The sequence below is a fragment of the Equus przewalskii genome, chromosome 18 (genome assembly GCF_037783145.1).
Source record: "Equus przewalskii isolate Varuska chromosome 18, EquPr2, whole genome shotgun sequence".
In the NCBI taxonomy this organism is placed as follows: Eukaryota; Metazoa; Chordata; class Mammalia; order Perissodactyla; family Equidae; genus Equus; species Equus przewalskii.
In genome coordinates this window covers 37,986,114-38,004,219 of record NC_091848.1, presented here as the reverse complement: position 1 = coordinate 38,004,219, position 18,106 = coordinate 37,986,114, and the positions used below count along the sequence as shown (strand labels likewise).

Below are 18,106 nucleotides of genomic sequence, written 5' to 3'. Positions count from 1 at the left end.
GCCATCGCTATTATTATAGCTGTTAGCTATCCAGGTCAAGTCAGTTCATCCCTGGCTTGCATCTCCTCCCGTCCCACCTATGGGGGTCCTTGCAATGGTCTGTGTTCTCGCTTGTATTTTCAACTTTGTTTCCCCTAGCATAGAAACATGTTTGCCTCACCTGTTTTAAAACATCCTTCCCTTGACCTTGGATCTTTTCTGGTTCCATCCTCCACGCCTGGTCCCCTCACTCCTCGTTCCTCTCCTCATCCCCCATTCCTCGGCCTCCTGCTCCTCAGTCCAGTGAGCTGCCTCTTGCCAAGGGCACCAGTGTTCTCCCACCTGTTGCCACCGTGACTGAGTCTTCAGCCGACGTGCTCTGCACAGCAACATGTTGTCTTCGCTCAGGAGCCCCTCCGAGGCTCCCTCCCCAGGGTCCCACCACGGGCTGAGTGCACTGTTCTTCAGACCAGGCCCAGGCCCCCGGCCCAAGCCACAAATCAGACCAGGACACATGATCAGTGAAAGTGTTTAATAGTTAAATTATTTAAATAGACTTTTCAATTTCCATGGGAAATCATAATCGTATCCGTTTTTGCAAGAGCAGGAATAAAAAGAGTGCACACCCCTTAGAGGGAATGAAGAGCCAGCACTGCACGTTGTCACCAGTCACTGCGGGGAGGGGCCCCCACGAGGCCGGGGAGGCCACGACCAATAGGGGGAACACGGGAGAACTCAGCACACACACGTTACTCGGGTTGGAAGCAAAACGAAACCCCAGCACCACTGTGAGCGATATGCGGGGGAGGGGGACTTGAGAAGAACACCGTGGAGAAAGCCGGCCCCTGCAACAGACACCAGGGGGCAGGCAGAACTCAAAGGAGGGAGCAGCAAAAGCAGACACACTCAGGCTGGCAGTTTTAGGTCCATAGCTTTGCTTCTCAGAGCTGCGTTCAAATTGGGGAAGGAGTGTCCAGTGAGACCTGGTGCAGGTGGGCATCAAAGTAATGTTTTGCAGCTGGCATACAGCTGCCACCTGACCTCCGGCAAGCTTGTGTTGGAGGTGAGAATAATTCTGCCCTGAGAAGCAATGAAAACATGTGGGCACAAGACCCAGGGATTCTGTTTGAATATCTCTCTATGAGAGTATATCATTTTCCAAATGCCTCCCTCATAGGGTATAAAAAATAGAATATTTTTCTTGGTATATTTAACTGTTCCCTCTCAAAAAACAAAAACAATTTCTGCTAAAAAAAAATTTTCTGGGGCTAGCCCGGTGGTGTAGTGGTTAAGTTCATGCACTCTGCTTCAGCAGCCCAGAATTTGCGGGTTTGGATCCCAGGTGTAGACCTACACAGCATTCACCAAGCCACGCTGTGACGACGTTCCATATACAGAAAATAGAGGAAGATGGGCACAGATGTTAGCTCAGGGACAATCTTCCTCACCAAAAATAAATAAAAGTTTCTGCCAGCTTTGCCCCATGGACTCTGAAACTGGGCTCTACCCTTTTCTCTGTTTGGTTTGCAGGTGAGGGGACAAGGTGAGCACTGAGGCTGCTTCCCTCGGTTCCAACTCACCTGAGATGGGAAAGAAGCTTTTTTCTTACTCCGTTTGCATTTTACTTAGTGGCAGTGACGTGTATGTGTTAAAGGGATGGGGGAATGTGTGCTTGCATCGTCCTACTTAATGTGAACGCATGGGACCCCAAAAGGACATGCTCACTGCTCTGGCTGGACCTGGGCAAACCCAAAACTGCCACATCTGAAGTGAGGGAAACAGGCGTCCTGTGTGAGAAACAGTTCCACAGCATCAACAGACACACACACACACACACACACACACACACCAGCACATACTTCGACATACATATAGTACAAATGAGCACAAACGCCCCGCGGTGCAACAGCCGTTTTCTAATATAGAGAATTTACAAAATATAGAATTTGGTATATTTGTTAGATCTCCAAGGTTTTCAATAATACAAAATAAAAAATACAAAAAAGACAAGTTGGGATCCCCGCCCCCCCCCGCCCCAGTGGCATCCTCGTTTGCTCATGGGTCTCTGACACGCATACAACTAGCATAGTCTAAGGAAGGGCACAGAAACTTGTTTTATTTAATAAATATTTCTTTTTCTCAGAACCTCCACTCCTTGCTTTGAATCCTCTTGCCTCCCCCTCAAAGGGGCACAGTCTGCGTGTGTAGGTGGAGGAGGACGGCGATGAAGGCCACAGTCCCTCCAAAGCTGGCATTCCTGCCCCAAAGCCCCCTCCAAGGAGCAGGGGCCGTGGCCTCTGTCTGAAGTTTAAAGGCTCACGTGGAAAAGCAGACCCCTCGCGGCCCCCAGGTTCCCCAGGGCCAGAGTGGCGCCCACCTCCCACCCACCCGAGGCCGAGGTGTCCCCCTCGGCGCTGCCATCGCACCGGGCTGCCATGCCCCGCCAGCGCTCCGGCAGCTCCTGTCGGCCCGCGCAGCAGCAGCACCCGGCAGAAAACTCAAGATTCAGATCGCGTCTGGCGGAGTCTTCTACAGAGGGAAACATCTTTGGTCAGCTTGGTGCTCGCAGGACGCTGGCACCCCAGGGCCTGGGACGGAGGCCGCTGCCCGCCCGCAAAGGCAGGAGCAGCTTCGGGAGTCAAAGTGGAACGTCTCCCCGGCGCGGCCACGTGGGCTGGAGCGCAGGCTGCCACCTGCCCGGCCAGCGCACAAAGAAGCCATTTCCGTCTGTCTGGAGGCCAGGCTGCCTGGTGGCACGGGCTGCATCCGCTAACTGAGCGGGGGCCCTCCGTTGAGGAAGTAGGTCATCATCTCGCCTTTGCCCTTGACCTTGACCACACCCCGGCACTCCAGCTGGTAAGTGTTGGCGGCCAGCACCTGGTACATGTCTGTGGTGACCTGAGGAGGCAAAGGAGGACACAGGACAGGCCATCGATGACATGAGCCGTGAATGTGCCGTGGGGCAGAGCCACCTACCACCCCTGACGCAGAGGGTGGGCAGCACTTCCCCAGCCAGCGCTGCCGGGGACAGACAGCTGCTCGTCCGTGGACGCGTGTCTCAGAAATGAGAAGGACGCAGCACCTACTCCATGCCAGGCAGTGTGGCGAGCACCTCACATGTGCTATTTCAGAGCTATGCAAAGTGTGGCCTGTGGTCCATGGACTGCTCGTCATCTTCCCTAACAAGAGAAGTGCGGAGCCGAGAGGAAGTGCTCGGGAGCTTTCACAGCAATGTGATGCTGCCGCAGACAACATCCCAGCATGTGGCCAGTGTGTACCAAGACCTCACTCCATGACAGATCAGAAATATCTTTGGAAACAGGTTTTTCACCACAGTTTGAGAACCATTGCTTGTCGCATTTACTCTTTCTAGGAGGGAAGAACTCTTACCTCAGGCTCAGAAAACCTAAGCCACCTGCCTGAAGTTACACAGCTAATCAGCGGCAGAGCCCAGATTCAGTTCCAGACCTTACTGCCCGTCGCTGCTTTAGCTTTTGGAACAGAGAGGCAAACTCGCAGGCGGCTGTAGTCATTACTCTACGTACTGCAGGGCGAAGGAGAAAAGCAGAGTTGTGGGAGCAGCAGTGTGGACCAACACTCTCAGGATGATCCAAGAACTGTTTCTGAGCAGAACCGGCACTCCCCTGCCCACCACCCCACAGCACACCTGCAGAGCGGCCGGCCCAGCCTGGTGTCAACAGGGAGGGAGGGAGGGGCCAGGCATCGCTCGGTGGGTGGCTGGGAGGGGAGCCTGCTGTGTTAGTAAGTATATTCCGTGAATGGTAAGGGGAGGTGCTGGGGTACTGTGTAGTGCTGACAGAGTCCCTCACACCTGTCAGGGGTGAGGTCAGAAGCTCTGCAAACACACATGCTTCTCTCCCCATCTCCCTGCAGGACCCACAGTTCCCATCTTGCTGTCCCTTCTTCCCTTGGCGCAGAGATGGAGGTGAGAGAAGGCCATTTGGCCAGGCCCTCAGACAGCATCCACAAGCCGGCCAGGCCGGGCTGAGCTGGCCAGGGCCATGCTTGGGGTTGCTTCAGAGGCTCTGCAGGAAAGGGAAGTTAGAGGTCACTTAAGCAGTGTCAGTGTGAGCAAAGGGCCACAAAAAGAGCACAGTTCGCACTTGGGAAAACTAAGGCCAGGGAAGCTAAGTGACCTGCCCGCAGCCACATGGGGACCGGGTGGGAGTGTGGGTGCAGGACCAGAGCCCAGGCAAGGGCCTCCTGCAAGGAGGGCCTGAGAAAAGCAAAGAAAAGCAGCTGAAGAGCACAGGTCTGGGAATCACAGCGCCAGCTTGCAAAGGATGAAGGAAGGAGAAAAAGTCTCTGGGTCTCTGGCCAGGCCCTTGGGGGACACCATCCCAGGGACCAGTGGCCTTGTCTGGTGCTCCTGATCTGGGCCTGGGTGCTGGGGGCTCCATTTGGCAAGATCCTGCTCCCTGTGGCCGTCTTTGCGCCCCTTCTATGTGCCTGGGTTGTGGTATTAGGACTCCTGGCCTGACAGCGCGCTCCCCCCAGTACCCCCCAATTCCTTCTGTGGCCAGTAGAGGGCTTTGCACCAGACTGAAGATCTGTCCAAGGTCCTGAGGGAATGAAACACAACCCTTTCTCCAAGTTTCTAAGACATCAGTGCCAACCACCCCATCGCCCTCAAACTTGGCTGCAGAAATTCTGACCAGGAACCATGGGCGGCCTGCCGGAAGACCGCTTAGCATCAGACAGAGGCCCCGATGTGGGAAAGGCGGGTGGTGGACGTGCCTGCACTCACCTGGATGCGGTCGGGCACACCGGTGCTGTCCATGCGGCTGGCCACATTCACCGTATTGCCCCAGATGTCATACTGAGGCTTGCGGGCCCCGATCACCCCAGCCACCACGGGGCCGATATTGAGCCCTGCAGGGACAGAAGTCAGCATGCTCATCAGGGCTCAGGCCAACACCTGCCCTCGTTACCATTGCTCCCTCGACACCCAGCAGGTCCTCCCTGTGACTCGCCCTGAAGACACGCAGGCCGGAGGCTGTGTTTAACCCTGCGGCTCCCATTCTCTGCTCCTATTAAATGCCCGCTAACTCAAGACCACAGGAGCCTGTTCACAACCCACTGCTCCCGTGTCCTTGCCACCAGTCAACACTCAGCTCCTGCAAGTCCTTTGCCAGGACTGCCCTCTCCAAGCTTTCCAGGGACCTCTTGCGTCATCCAATTGCCTTTCCCTAATCATCACTCTCTCAGAGGCATTTAAGTTTTCACTGTCAATTCAGACTCAGCATACCAGAACTCGCCGTTTTCTTCCTCCTCACTCCTCTGCTTGCTTCAGGGGCACCCCCATCTTGTTCTTAGAACCTAGCTCCTGAACCACCAGTCTCTTCTCTCTCCAAGTAATCTGCCTCCCAGCATCTGAGACTGGGCAGTGACTAAGCTCCAGGAAGCAACGCTGCCACCGTCCACGCGGGCTCTCTGTCTCGCCGCTAGCACATCTTCCCCCATCTATCCGCCTTCCCAGTCTTACCCCAGGCCACCCCGAGCAACCCGCCTCTGAGCCTTTGCTGTGCTGGTTCTCCACCTGAAGTGTGCTCCCTCCTTCTTTCCAGGAAATGCTTCCCTGATGCATCTGCCTCAACTGACATCTCTAGATATTTTCTGCCCTGGCTCCAAGCCCCAGGGCACCCCCTCCTATTATGGAAACTGTCTATCTCACACAGGGCCTTGTTAAGCCTCATCACTGCTTCAGTGTTTCTCGTATGTGAGAGGCAGGACCACAAATACAGCAGAAGCTCCGACATTGGCCCCTCGAGCCACTCAGTCAAAAACGTCCTCAATCCTCAAAACTCTTCCCTCCGAGACCCTCCTCTTTGGTCCTGTTGAGCCACATGCAACTTTGTATGCACCACGCTATTCCAAGGCTGGACCGTCCATCTCAGTGGCCAAAAGCCAAGCTCCCCAGGGAAGACGTTCCGGAGTCTGGAGGCAGGGATCTGCCACACAAGGCTCCCGCCTGCCTGCCCAGCTGCGTGTCTACCTGCCACTCAATCCCCAGCCCCGGGCCAATGAAGGAGCTGAGGCAGCTCCCAAAAATACACACCGGGAGAAAAATGCAAATCAATGCAGGGAGAAAAGATGGAATGAAAGGAAAATAAGAATGGCGCCATCACGAAACCCAGAGTGGAGTTAACACAGCGTGCAGAGCAGTTAAAGCAGAGCCGCCGCTGGCTCTGGTCTGCGCTTTCTAGCAGCCAATGCAAACCGAAAACCTGGTCAAGTCCACCCACCCTGGGCCCACAGGCTGCAACAAGCCAGCTCATCCAGGGAGAGCCCAATTTACCACACTCCGGCCAGAACAAAGGTCTGCCAAGGACATTAATGGCGACAACACTGATTGTCTGTAATCCGATATATTGGTTTAATATGTTAATTTTGAGAATTGAAATACCAGTATTTTTGTTGGTGAACTGCTTTTTTTAAAATTTGAAATTGGAATCATTGATGGCTTGGGACATAGCCAGGGAGTTGATCATGCATTAAAAGTTTGAAAAGAACGAAGGTGGTTCTTTCAGAAAGCATTCTTTAGGTCCACAACCCTCAAGAGGAGGAAGAGAGCGACACTGGACAGAGTAGTTTCTACTGCAAAAATAACTCAGCCTTGGTAAGAGAGACGCTAGGGACAAAGCCAACTGGGGAAACACCTTGAACGTTATGGAGCAACGAATTCCGAGTGGCAGTTCTGAAATCATGTGGTGGACACAGTTGGGTGGAGCAATGAGGGAGCACCTGGGTTTCCACTGTACTATGCTTTCAACTCTTCTGTAGAGTTGAAAGTTGTCAGAATAAAAGGTTGGGGTCATAAAACAACAAAACTAAATATAAACAGGAAAGAAGTGATATAGGTTTTTGGTTCAAAGATTTCCTGCACAAGTAGAATATGGCCCTGACTGCTCTGACACTGAGCCAGGGCCTCTGCTCGGAACCCCCCGCTGTCTCTGCAGCAGCCCCCACCCTGCGACACCACGGCATCTAAGAAGCTCCTCGAGCCATCCCTGAGCGCCGAGCCCTTTGACAAAGAAGGAGCCCAGGGAAGACACGTGGACTTGACTTAACTCCCCACCCCCACCATTTCTCTCCCCATTTGTGTAGATTAGAAAAGCGTTCGTAGCACCTGGAAGCTTTTGCTCACATGCACACAGAAGCCACTGGAAATCAGTGATAACCCTGCTGACCCCTTTTGTTTTTTTAAGATTACTTTTTTAAAAAAGAGTTGAAATGTAATAATTTCATTGTCAATTTTACATGATTCTTTTCATGTTTAGTTTTTTAAAAAATTCACTTTATTTTGCTAACAATTTTGTAGAATATCTGTTCAATATTTTTATAAGTTTGCAAATGTAATGACTTGTACCATGTTTATACATTTTGCACTTATAATGTATAAGTATTTCATTTTACTGCTTTTCATTTTCACTGAATGAATTTAGAACGCTTTTAAAGAAAACACTGCCATTAAGTCAGTACTACTTGAAATAAATGGGACTGTCAAGCCTGTGAGGAAGCCACCAGAAGGTTCTGTGCCCTTGGCACACAGCATCCCCTATAAAGCCTTTCGGGCAAGCACAGCCTGGGTCCAACCAGGCCTCCCCGATGAGTGGGAGAGGTGTGAACTCAGGAAGAGGGTGTCCTACATGTGTCACCCGCACACCAACACACAGAGGAGGCACCTCCAGGCCCCAGGATGGTTCCGCTGTGAGGGGTGTGCATGCTGTCCCCCGTGGGCAGAAACGTGCTATAATGTGAGCCTCTGCCTGGACTGGGTCACGGATGTGCCATGGGGGATGGGGAGCCCCAGAGCCCTCAGCACTCCCTGGGGCCCGGCTCACCGATCTTCATCTGGAAGTTGTTGAAGGAGTGCTCGTTGATGTACTTCATCTGGTCCATCAGCTTCATGGCGAAGTCGGCCAGAGCCTTGATGTGGGTCTTGCCCACTTTGTCGTAGGTGGAGTCGTTGAGGCCCGAGGCGGCCATGTAGGTGCTGCCGATGGTCTTGATCTTTTCCAGCTGCTTGAACCGATCCTCGCTGATGATCTGGACGGAAGGAGGGCAAATCTGGGTCACCCCCAAGTCTGGGGCACTGAGGTCTGTGGCGACGTGCAGAGCAGGGCCCCTCGTGTCTCCCCAGGTCACACAGTGGGGTCGTCTCCATCACCAACTCAGTGTGAAGCCCAGAGGCTCCCCGACAGAACCAGGACTCCTCCAGCACTCGCTGCTGCAGAGTGGCTGTGGGCTACGAGCCCACCTCCACGCCAAGAGCCCCTGGCGCCAGGTCACTAGTCACCTCTGGGTCTCTCGCTCCCAACAGGGGCTGGTGGCCATCTCCCCCTTTGCTGACTCACATCCCCATCCCGCCCAAGGAAACCTCCTCATCTTTGTCCAGCGGGACGCTCTTCTCCTGTCTCCAGGACCTGCTAGAGGCCCGTCCACACCCACTTCAGCCAACTCCAGTCACCCCACGGCCCACGAGTCTCGTGGGCTGTTTCCGACACTGCCTGGTCCAGCTCCACCACCTGTCTCCTCCCTGCGCTCCGTGCCCCGGGCTGAATATTCCTGCTGGGGTCGTCCCCTCACACTCACTCCTCGGTGAGCTCCCAGAGTCGAGACTGCCCTACTGGGCACAGCATCCCCAGTGCCTGGCACACACTAGGTGCTCAACAAGAGTGTCGTAACTCAATGCAGAAATGCCTGTTTCTGCCTCCACTGTTCAGGGCCTTGCATCTGTGTCCTGCCTCCTCCCTGAGCCTGAGAACAATTCCTTCCTTGACTCTCTCAAAGCCCTGGTACAGACACTAGGCTGTCCAAGTCTGGGGCCCTGTCCAGCCCCAGGTAGCACAGGAGGGTCGGTGGGTGACGGGGGACGGCTGGCGAGTCAGCCAGGCAGGGCCTCGAGGGGGCAGCCGAGGGCACAGACTTCAAATGCAAACAGCCTGGGCTGAAACCCCAGCTCTGCCACTTACTAGCAGTGACCTTAAGCAAGACACTTGTCTGTGGGCCTCAGTTTCCCTGTCTGTAACATGGTAATAGAGGAGGAAACGTATGCCAGGTGCCTAGGACAGCGTCTGGAACACGGTCAGCTCCTGACATGACCATTCACATCTGGATGGGGAAAGGGGCCGTCACGTCTCCTTATCCCTCCCGCTCCAGGGACCCGAGGGCCCCCACCCGCCCACACCTCATCAAAGTCGGCGATGATCTCGTTGAGCAGCCGCAGGCACTCGACGCCCTCGTTGTTGGCCTCCAGCTCCACGTAGAACTCGGAGAAGTTGGCGATGGAGGCGAACATGACGGCCACGCACTCGCACGACTGATAGTACAGCTCATCGTTGCGCCGCTCGCGGGCCAGGAAGTGGGCGGCCACGTCCTTGGGCAGGATGTTGTGCAGCAGCCGGCGGTTGTAGGCCTGCAGCTCTTCCATCTCCTCCTTCTCCTCTGTGGCCTGAGACAGAGGACCCGGTCAGAGGAGGGGCAAGCGACGCGCCACTTAGAAAAAGACAGTGCGATCCGTGCAAATGCCAATGTGGGCCCAGCTTTCTCCCCTCCTCTCTGCTGCCTCTACTTGCAGCTTTTCTATAAAGAGCATCTATTACTTTGACCATCAGAAAAGAGAGATCTGTAAGACTCCGACCGCCCCCCGCCTGCCTCTTGGAAAGTGACACACGTGAGGTGTTGATCCTAGGGGAGGGAACCCGAGTGGAAACAGGTCCCAGAGCAAAAGCCAAAAGGATGCTGTCTGCTCAAGACTAGACCGAGGCCGCAGGCGAAAGGGATGGTCCAAAACCACCCCTCAGATGGCCCGCCTGCTACCCAAGTACTCCTCAACCTCCCATCTTCCTCTTATTATCAGGAAATACAATCAGAAAAGCAGTGTGATAAAGAGCACATAAACAGACAGACCCCAGGGGAAACAGCTCAGAGCCCTGCCCTGTCTCCCTGGTTCCTAGGAGAGCAGACTCGCCCCAGGGCCAGATGCAGCCAGGTGGGGCCAGGAGGTGCAGGTGGCCCGAGGCGCCACCCAAGACATCACCGCTGACTTTGGCTCTCCCCTACTTTAGGTCCTGGCTCTGGGCAGTTGGGGTTTGTGGTCACTCACCCTTCAGGTTAAAGGGACAGTGGAGAGCGCTCAGGTCAAGGCCAATAGCGGCCCATGGGCTGAAGTGCAGAGGTGGTCACGCACCAAGGTGGGCAAGGAGCCATGTGACCAGGGCGTTCATGGGACACGGTGTTGGGCGGGAGGCTACAGGTGGAGTCTGCTGGCTTCCTCCCCTTCCATGACAAACACAATGGCCCCTTTAACTGGGAGTGACCGTCTTGGTAAGGCAGTAGGCAAGGTATCACTAGCAGGGACGTTTAAAAGATCTAGCCGGCCGGCTTGGGCCTTCCCTAACTCAGCGTAGAGGCCTTTCGATTCGGCTGCAAGTAGAACCTCTCAAAGGGCCAGGCAGGACTCCTTCTCAGGGCCCTGGCTCTCCTGGTGGGGGGGTGGCTCTCATGGGGAAGGAGCTGTCACACCCACTCAAGCCTGTAGGACCTGGGTCCAGCAGGGAAGGCAGAAAGCTCTGGGACCCTTAGGCTCAGAGGCCGAGTCTTGCCCCTGAGGTGAGAGGACCCACAGCCTGTCCCTCTTGGAACCACTGGAGACGTGGCCACAAGGATGGGGGTCATGCCTGAGGAAGCTCCTGTCAGGTGCCTAGAGGGTCCAGAGGGCATCGGCTACCTTCACCCTGGCTTTCCAGCTCAGGTGACCTTTGCTCCTGTGAGGTGGGACACTTTGACCACTCCCCTCCCCATAAATAAGGGCCACTTGCTCCCGGCTCTGGAACCGATGTGCCAGAGGGAGAAGTCTGGTGGGAATCCCTGTACTTCTCGCAGGCTGTCCGGTGGAGCTCTCCAGCTGGTCCATCTGCCTCTAAAAGTGCACCAGATTGCCCACAGTCCTGCTCCTACTGCCTGCTGAGACCACCTTCCTGGAGACGCAAGAGCACTCCAGCTCCTTCCATCAGCCTTGCAGGTGGCAGAAATGTGGCACATGCCCTTCCCAGAGAGCATCTGCCCAAAGTATCAGGCAGAATGGCGGTGGAGGTTGGAGGCAGGGACGCTGGGAGCACAGCTACTGCTGGGAACAGAGGCCAAGCCCCAGGGCCCTGGCCAGGTGCTGTGGCCACATCTGGGAACTCTGCCCCAAGACACGTTGGGCAGCTGCCAACACAGCCGGCTGCTTCTAGGGTTGGGCCCTGTCCAGGCAGGAAATCTCAGGGGTCCACAGCCTCTCTTTGGTCCTAGTAAGGTCAACACTGTGGGAGGGAGACAAGAGTGGGCTCTCCCGAGGACTGAGACCCAGTGGTTCGGCCAGGAGGGGGCCTGGCGGGTAAGGAAGGGTGTGTTCCTCGAGCAGGTGCGTCAGGGAAGTTAAGGACCCCAGGCTTCGCCACCTCCCTGTCAGCACCACACCCATCCACCACGACCATAGATCCAACAGCAAAATGGGCTGCTGGGCAAGACTGGAGGTGGGGCAACAGACCATCACGCCCCCATCCCAAGGACCTGCGTTCAGGCTTTTGTTCATTGGTATTTCTTTGATGTTGTCCACCTCCCAAAAGCCCTAGGGCAGGGTTGGAGATGGAGGGACGTGGAAGCATCATGAGCCTGTTGGAGACTTTGGTGGAGAGAGGGCGACAGACCTGGCAGGCAGGGACATGCTCAGCCACACACTCACACACACATGTGCACAGGCCTTCTTAACTGTTTTCAACACCGGGGAGGGGAGTCAGCTACTTCCCTTTCAATCTTCCCTTGCATCCCCGAGGAAGCAATCAGAGGAACGGGGGCCACATGGTGGCATGCCCAGCGTGCCAGCAAGCAGGGTGGTGAAGAGGGGAGAGGGCATGGTGGGCACAGAGGGGGGCTGGAGTGAGGGGCAGGCTGGTTCCATTGAGCAAATGAGTAAACATATGACAGATAATGGGAGCTGGGTTTCTCGCTGCCAGAGATGATATCTGTAAGCATGAAAGTGGGAAGGCTAGAAAGAAGCTTGAGGTGTTGCACTGGAAACGGAGGTACTGGTATGAACTCACGGTTTTAAGTGTCAACAAAGAGATACTAAAGTAGTATTGATACATACGCATGTGTGTACACACGTATGTTCATATAAACTTACAGATATTTCCTAGCCGTGTCCACGGAGAGGACCTACAACAGGGAGCACACCAAGGGCTCTGATCTCGGTTTCTACATGCCACCCTCCCCTAGCAAGAGTTGGCTCTCCGAAGAAGTCACTGATCCCTGGGCTGGAGCAGGAAAAGGACCTGGTGTGCCCCAGATATCTTCTTGTGCCAGAAAGTAAGAAAATGCTCAAAAAATGATGGAGATGTGTGTCAAAGAACACAGAAGCCAACCTAAGAAACATTGACCAAACTCAGGACAATTTGAGCTTTAACATAAGTAATGAGAGGAGCAGATTAAAATCCACTGAATTTGATAGAAAACTGTGAGTTCATGTTGATATGGATAAATGAATGACTAAGTAAATAAGCTGGGGGAAGGAGTGCTCTTCCTTATAGCAGGATGCCAATTAACAAATGCAGGAGCGATGGACACAGGCCGCCACCACCCAGCAGGCAGGAGTCAGTAATGGATGCCGAGACTGGTGGATGGAGGTGTGCTGAGGATGAGAATATTGGTGAAATCTCGGAATATCTTTCCACAAAATGGTAACTGAACACAAGAGGAAGATGGGGAGCTGACAGTGGGGAAACCTGGCAGATGCCTACTTGAGCGGATGATCGAGGGTAAGATCACCAGGGGCGGGACACAGGGGTGATGCACCGAGAGGTACACAGTGTCATTTCCACGCTTTCCTCAAGAAAGCAGGGCATGAGTCTGGACCCAGGCCGAGGGTCATGGAATAGGGACCTCTTTAAGACTGGCAAGGACTGCGAGACAAGGAAGGACCGAGAAGACACGCCAGCACAATGCAGAGTCCGCCCGGGCAGGGTCCTGCAGCAGAGCGGGGACAGGTGGCAAACTTTGAACAGCTCTGTGGGTGGGACAGCGGTGCTGCCCAGTGACTTCCTGACTGGGAGGCCGCCTGGCGGTAATGCAGGGAGTGTCCTTGCCTTTGGAGGGGAGAGAGTGGAGAATTTAGGGGTGAGGGGGCATCCTATCAGAAGGGAGGGAGGGTGGGGGGGTGATGGAGCAAATGCAAGACAAGGGCTGGGGAACCTGGCGACGGGAGGTTGAAGAATCTGCTGGAGTTCTTCACACTGTTCTTGGAACTCTCCCATAGGTTTAAAATTATATTTTAAAACTTTCCCCAAAAAAGAAGATAAAAATGGAGGGCGGGGCTTGGGGTGTGGGGAAGGGGGAAGTCAGGAGGGAAAGATGAAGTGGAGATAAGCTGTTTCTGTGACCACATGTGGAGAGGAATGCGCTAATAATACAAGCGTCTCCCGGGGTTAAGACCCCACGGGGAGTACCAGAGAATGGCCAGGTCCCCACGCGTCCCCAAACCCTCGGCACAGCCGGGGGGCTGGTTTACAGCCCGGGATGCTGGAGGGAATGGGAATGACGAGGCACCTGTGCGGGGCTCAGACCGAGGGGACCGACCGGAGGAGGTCTTGTCCCTGTCCCCGTCACACCCCTTCCTGCAGCAGAGGAGAGACCCCACGGCTCTGGCTGTTTCGGGCCTGGGAGGTTCAGAGCCGGCTGAGAGCTGGGGCTTCAGCGTGCCGGTTCTTCTTCAGAACTCGCCTGGGGTTCGTCCAGGGCTTCACCTTCAAACTTGAGAGGCAGCAGGGGGCTGGGGGCTGACAGCAGGCTGCTGTCGCCTGGGCACTGGGGGAACAGGGCGTGGGGACAGTGGGCAAGCTTCAGGCCGCTCTGCTCAGCCCTGCCAGGCAGCTCAGTCTGACCCTGTGCACTAAGGAGCTGGACAAAGACACAGCGGGGTGAAGGGCGGCAGGTCACACAGAGAGGCAGAGGGGCAGGCCCCCTTTGCTGGCTTCCACCCCTTTCTCGAGGCCTTTGCTACACAACTGAGTCGCACAACAGCAACCATCTTGGGAGGGGCTCCTGGGGGATTTGGGGTGTATGCAAGCAGAGAAGCAGAGGGACATTGGCCCCAGGTCCCACAGAGTCTGGTCAGCCCTAGGAGAGAGCTGGGGCCCTCTGGAAGGTTCCCCAAAGGAGAGGGTGAGACAGAGCTGGGAGGAGGCTGGATCTCCGCAAGCTCCCTCCCATCCCAGAGCCTGTGTGGGGTATTCTACATGGAAAGCATGTTTCCCCAACCTCAGGCATCCCCATGGGGACCTCAGTGGGAGCCCGAGCCAGACCTCATGCCCCAACACCCTACAGCAGGGGCAACGAGAGGGCCCCATCCTCACTCAGCATCCACCGAAAATCCAGGGCCTCCTGCCCCAGCCTCAAGACTTCAGTCTCAATGTTAAGAAGCAGTTCAGGATGGAGAGGTCTAAGCAGGCGCAGATGAGCTGGAGAAGCGGTACGCACAGAGGGCCCAGGCTGGTGCAAGCAGAGAGGTCGGGCTAAGCTACGCCCAGCAAGAAGCTGGGCTGGAATGACACGTCTGCCACCACCCACACGGGAGACCGGGCCTTCTCAGCTGAGTACCCTTGAGTGCCCTCCCCTGGACATTTTCAGGTGGTCCAGCAGGTGACAAAGGGCCAAGGGGCTGCTGCTAGCACCTGGAGCACCCTGTGCCTGGCCTGGCAGCATCCTCTCTCCAGATGGACACAATCAGGGCACAGGGCACAAAGCCTGGAGGGCAGAGTGCTGGCTGGGCTTCAGGTCAGAGCTGTGGACCCCCAGCACCCCATCGCCTCTGCCCCTGCCTGGGCCACCTCTCCCCAGGGCCAGGGCACAGCCACCTGGCTGGGCTTCCCATCAACAGTTCCTGGAGGAGCTGTCACGCCCACTTCTGGTCACACCCAGCCCTGCTCGAGAAGCCTCTCGTGCCGCTCCTGCACCAGGCCCACGACACGGGGCCTGTGCCTGACTCCTCTCCTCCACTCCTGCCACTCCGTCATCCCCCATCCTTCTGACTCTCTGCTGCCCCCACCACAAACTGGGTCTGTCCCTGCCTCCAGTCTGTCCCTGCCTCTGGAAGCACACACTTATTTGCGACTTAGCATATCTCCTGGGCCCATCGAAGTCCCAGCGCTGTCCAGGGTGGTTTTGTCTGGAATAAGCTCCGGGGTTTCTCCTCTTTGCGCCACAGCGCAGGGAGCAGATCCTGGGACGTGGGGCACCCGTCAGCTGGGACGGGGCCCAAGCAAGACACTTTGTCAGCGCAGGACTAGCCCAGCCCAGCCCAGGCGATGAGCTCACTCACTCACAAAACGTGAGGCCCAGGCGCCTCCCCCACCCCAGTTGCAGCCCCAGGGCCACCCACCTGCAGTTTCCAGAGGAAGTCAAGGCGGGCGGTGGACTCCACCTGCTGGGCGTGCAGGTACAGGGCCAGCACGAAGACTGAGATGATGATGGGCGTCACCACCTTCAGCGCCACCTTGGTGGCATGCTCAGGGCTGCAGGCGGGAGGGAGATGCCTGGCACCTCAGGGCAGGCTCCCAGGCCCCCTCAGGGCTTTTCTCTTCCTCCCACTACAGCTCCTCCTCCTCCTCACTCTCCTGCTCAAACTTTGCCTAAAGTGTGCCTCCTCCAGGAAGAGTTCCTGGCTGGCAGCTCCATCTCGGCCCCTATCTGCAGCTCAGCAGCCATTCCTCCTCTCCTGATGCCTTCTCTCCCCCGTCACAGAGCTTCCCTCTGTCACATCAAGGGATGAATGTGGCCCTTCTAAAAGGCAGTGTGGACATCCCAGGTTTTTCTCAGGGGGCTAGACGGGGCTATGGGTGCAGGAACAAGGGAGCCAGGCAGGCCATACTGACCGTTTCTGGGCAACCTTGGGTAAGTCTCTTAACCTCTCTGAACCTTAGTTTCCTTATTTGTAAAATGGGATAACAATACCCACACTTCAGGATTGTGGTTAAGAATTAAAGATACCACACACAAAATGCTTAGAACAGCACCTGACACAGCAGGAACTCCGAAACAGGTAGTTATTATTGTCTAATTATATTTCTGCTAACATTATTATGAATACTCAATGAAAGCAGGTATTCCAAACTCCGCTCCCTGTCCCAGCAAAGAGCCCAAACCATGAACAACGCACAGACTCCCTGCCCAGCAGCTGCCCTGACGCAGGGCCTAACCTCCAGAGGGAGAGAGGGCACCGGTTCCTGTGCCCCTGTGCCTGGGGGTCCCTGTGCCTGGGGTCTCCCACACCCTCCAGGGGAAAAACTTGAGGCCAAATACTTTAAGATGAGGCCTGTGGAACGACCTGTGGGTCTAAGAGCCTGGCCACCTAGTCTACAGAACATCTTGGGGGGTCTGCGGATCATAAAAGAAGAGGAAGGCATCTACCCAAGGCAGCCGCCTCGGTACCTGGGGAGGGGACGGCCTCCTGGCCCCCTCTAGCTTCCTCCCTCACCGCCCACCTCGCCACCTGGCCCCCCTCCCACCTGGGCACCACCCTTCTCTGCTGGGCCCTGGGCTGCTCCGTGACAGGGGCAGGGAGGGGCCGGATCAGAGAAAGCGCATGAACTCACCACTGGGAGGTCCCGTTGTTGTTGAACTCGCTGTGGACAACAGACGGGAGGGCATTCAGGGTCGCTCTACTGCTCCGCGGCCACCATGCTGGCTCCGCCCCCACATGCTCCTCCCTCCACATGCTCCGCCCCTCCACTCTGCTCCACCTTCCACATGCCCCACCCCTCCACATGCTCCTCCCTCCACATGCTCCGCCCCTCCACTCTGCTCCACCTTCCACATGCTCCACCTCTCCACATGCTCCGCCCTCCACATGCTCCGCCCCCCCACCCTGCTCTGCCCCAACGCCCACTCTGCCCTAAATGCCCTGCTCTCTGCTGCCCCCCATGCCCAAGGCTGCTGCCCCCACTGTCCGTTCGCACCCCTCTGGATCCAAGGACACTGTGAGGATGGGAAGCTTGCAGGAAGCCCAGCCCAACTAGCATCTGGTCACCATGACCATGAATCCCTGGCCCTTCCCCGGGACCATGGGAAGTAAGGACGGGTCCCCCCACATCCAACTGAGGGAAGCCTGCCCTCCTCCACTTCCAGCCCTTGGCTGCCACCAGAGGAGGAGAAACACCACCCTGGCAATGTCCGTGGGGTACCCACTAGCCTAATGTGCCCCCAGCCTCACAACGTGGCTAGTGCGAGCTAAAATGCCCAGTAAGCATAAAACAGATACTAGGTTTTAAAGAATTCGTGTGGGACAAAATGTAAAATATTTCACTAACAATTTTATACCCATTACATATTAAAATAACACTGTAGATATACTGGTTAAATGAAACTATTATTTAAATTAATTGCATGTTTTGCCTTTTTAATATAGCTACCAGAAAATTCTAAATTACATAAGCAGCTTGCATTATTTACCTACTGGATGGTGCTGCCCTTGAGCTAAACCAGGGTCTCCAGACCCAGAAGTGACCTCCGTTCTCTGCCGCCCCTTCAGCAGGAGGAGGGGAGCCTGGTGTGTATTGGGGTGGACGGTGATGGGAAGAAAAGGGTACCACATATGGGCACTTTACATACAATTTACCACTATGGGTGTTATTATTCCCATGTTACTGGGGAAAAAATAATGAGGTTCAGGAAAAATAGCTAAATGTGTGTCTGAGGCTGAGATTCAAACTCATTTTGACCCAAAGCCAGAGCTCTTTCCCCCCACGGAACAAGCTCCCTTGGAAATCTGACATCTGTTGCTATATGACCAGGCTGACTGCCAGCCAGATAGCCTGGGGCACGACCCGCATGCCTGCCACCTCCTGGCTGAGGGACTCAACCACTCACCATCACAGCCAGGAGCCTTTGAGCAGTACACAAACTACCCAACCTTCCCTGGTGGTCATGTCTACTTTGCTGGGTTGTTGTGAGGATGAAAAGGGATAATGTATGTCCAAGTGCCTGGGACAGAGCCCATGAACAACAAAGGCTGTTCCTCTTTCCCATAGACCTTGCTATCCAGCTTGAACCTTGACCCCTCTGGGCC

At 55.5% G+C, this 18,106-nt stretch overlaps 1 protein-coding gene across 2 annotated transcripts in view; it reads right to left on the bottom strand.

Moving 5' to 3' along the window:
* Window positions 1-497: 497 nt before the first annotated feature.
* The window catches only part of ADCY5 (adenylate cyclase 5), a 150,462-nt gene continuing 132,853 nt past the window's right edge, over window positions 498-18,106 (bottom strand). The window contains exons 16-21 of one of the 2 annotated variants that reach the window (XM_070583751.1): window positions 16,635-16,664; window positions 15,422-15,554; window positions 9,191-9,454; window positions 7,845-8,049; window positions 4,748-4,872; window positions 498-2,877 (exon numbers count right to left, since the gene is read on the bottom strand). In XM_070583751.1, coding sequence (XP_070439852.1) covers window positions 2,749-2,877; window positions 4,748-4,872; window positions 7,845-8,049; window positions 9,191-9,454; window positions 15,422-15,554; window positions 16,635-16,664 — 886 coding nt within the window. In that variant the 3' untranslated portion in view covers window positions 498-2,748. The remainder of the gene's footprint in view (window positions 2,878-4,747; window positions 4,873-7,844; window positions 8,050-9,190; window positions 9,455-15,421; window positions 15,555-16,634; window positions 16,665-18,106) is intronic. The other variant, XM_070583750.1, reaches the window with a different exon arrangement.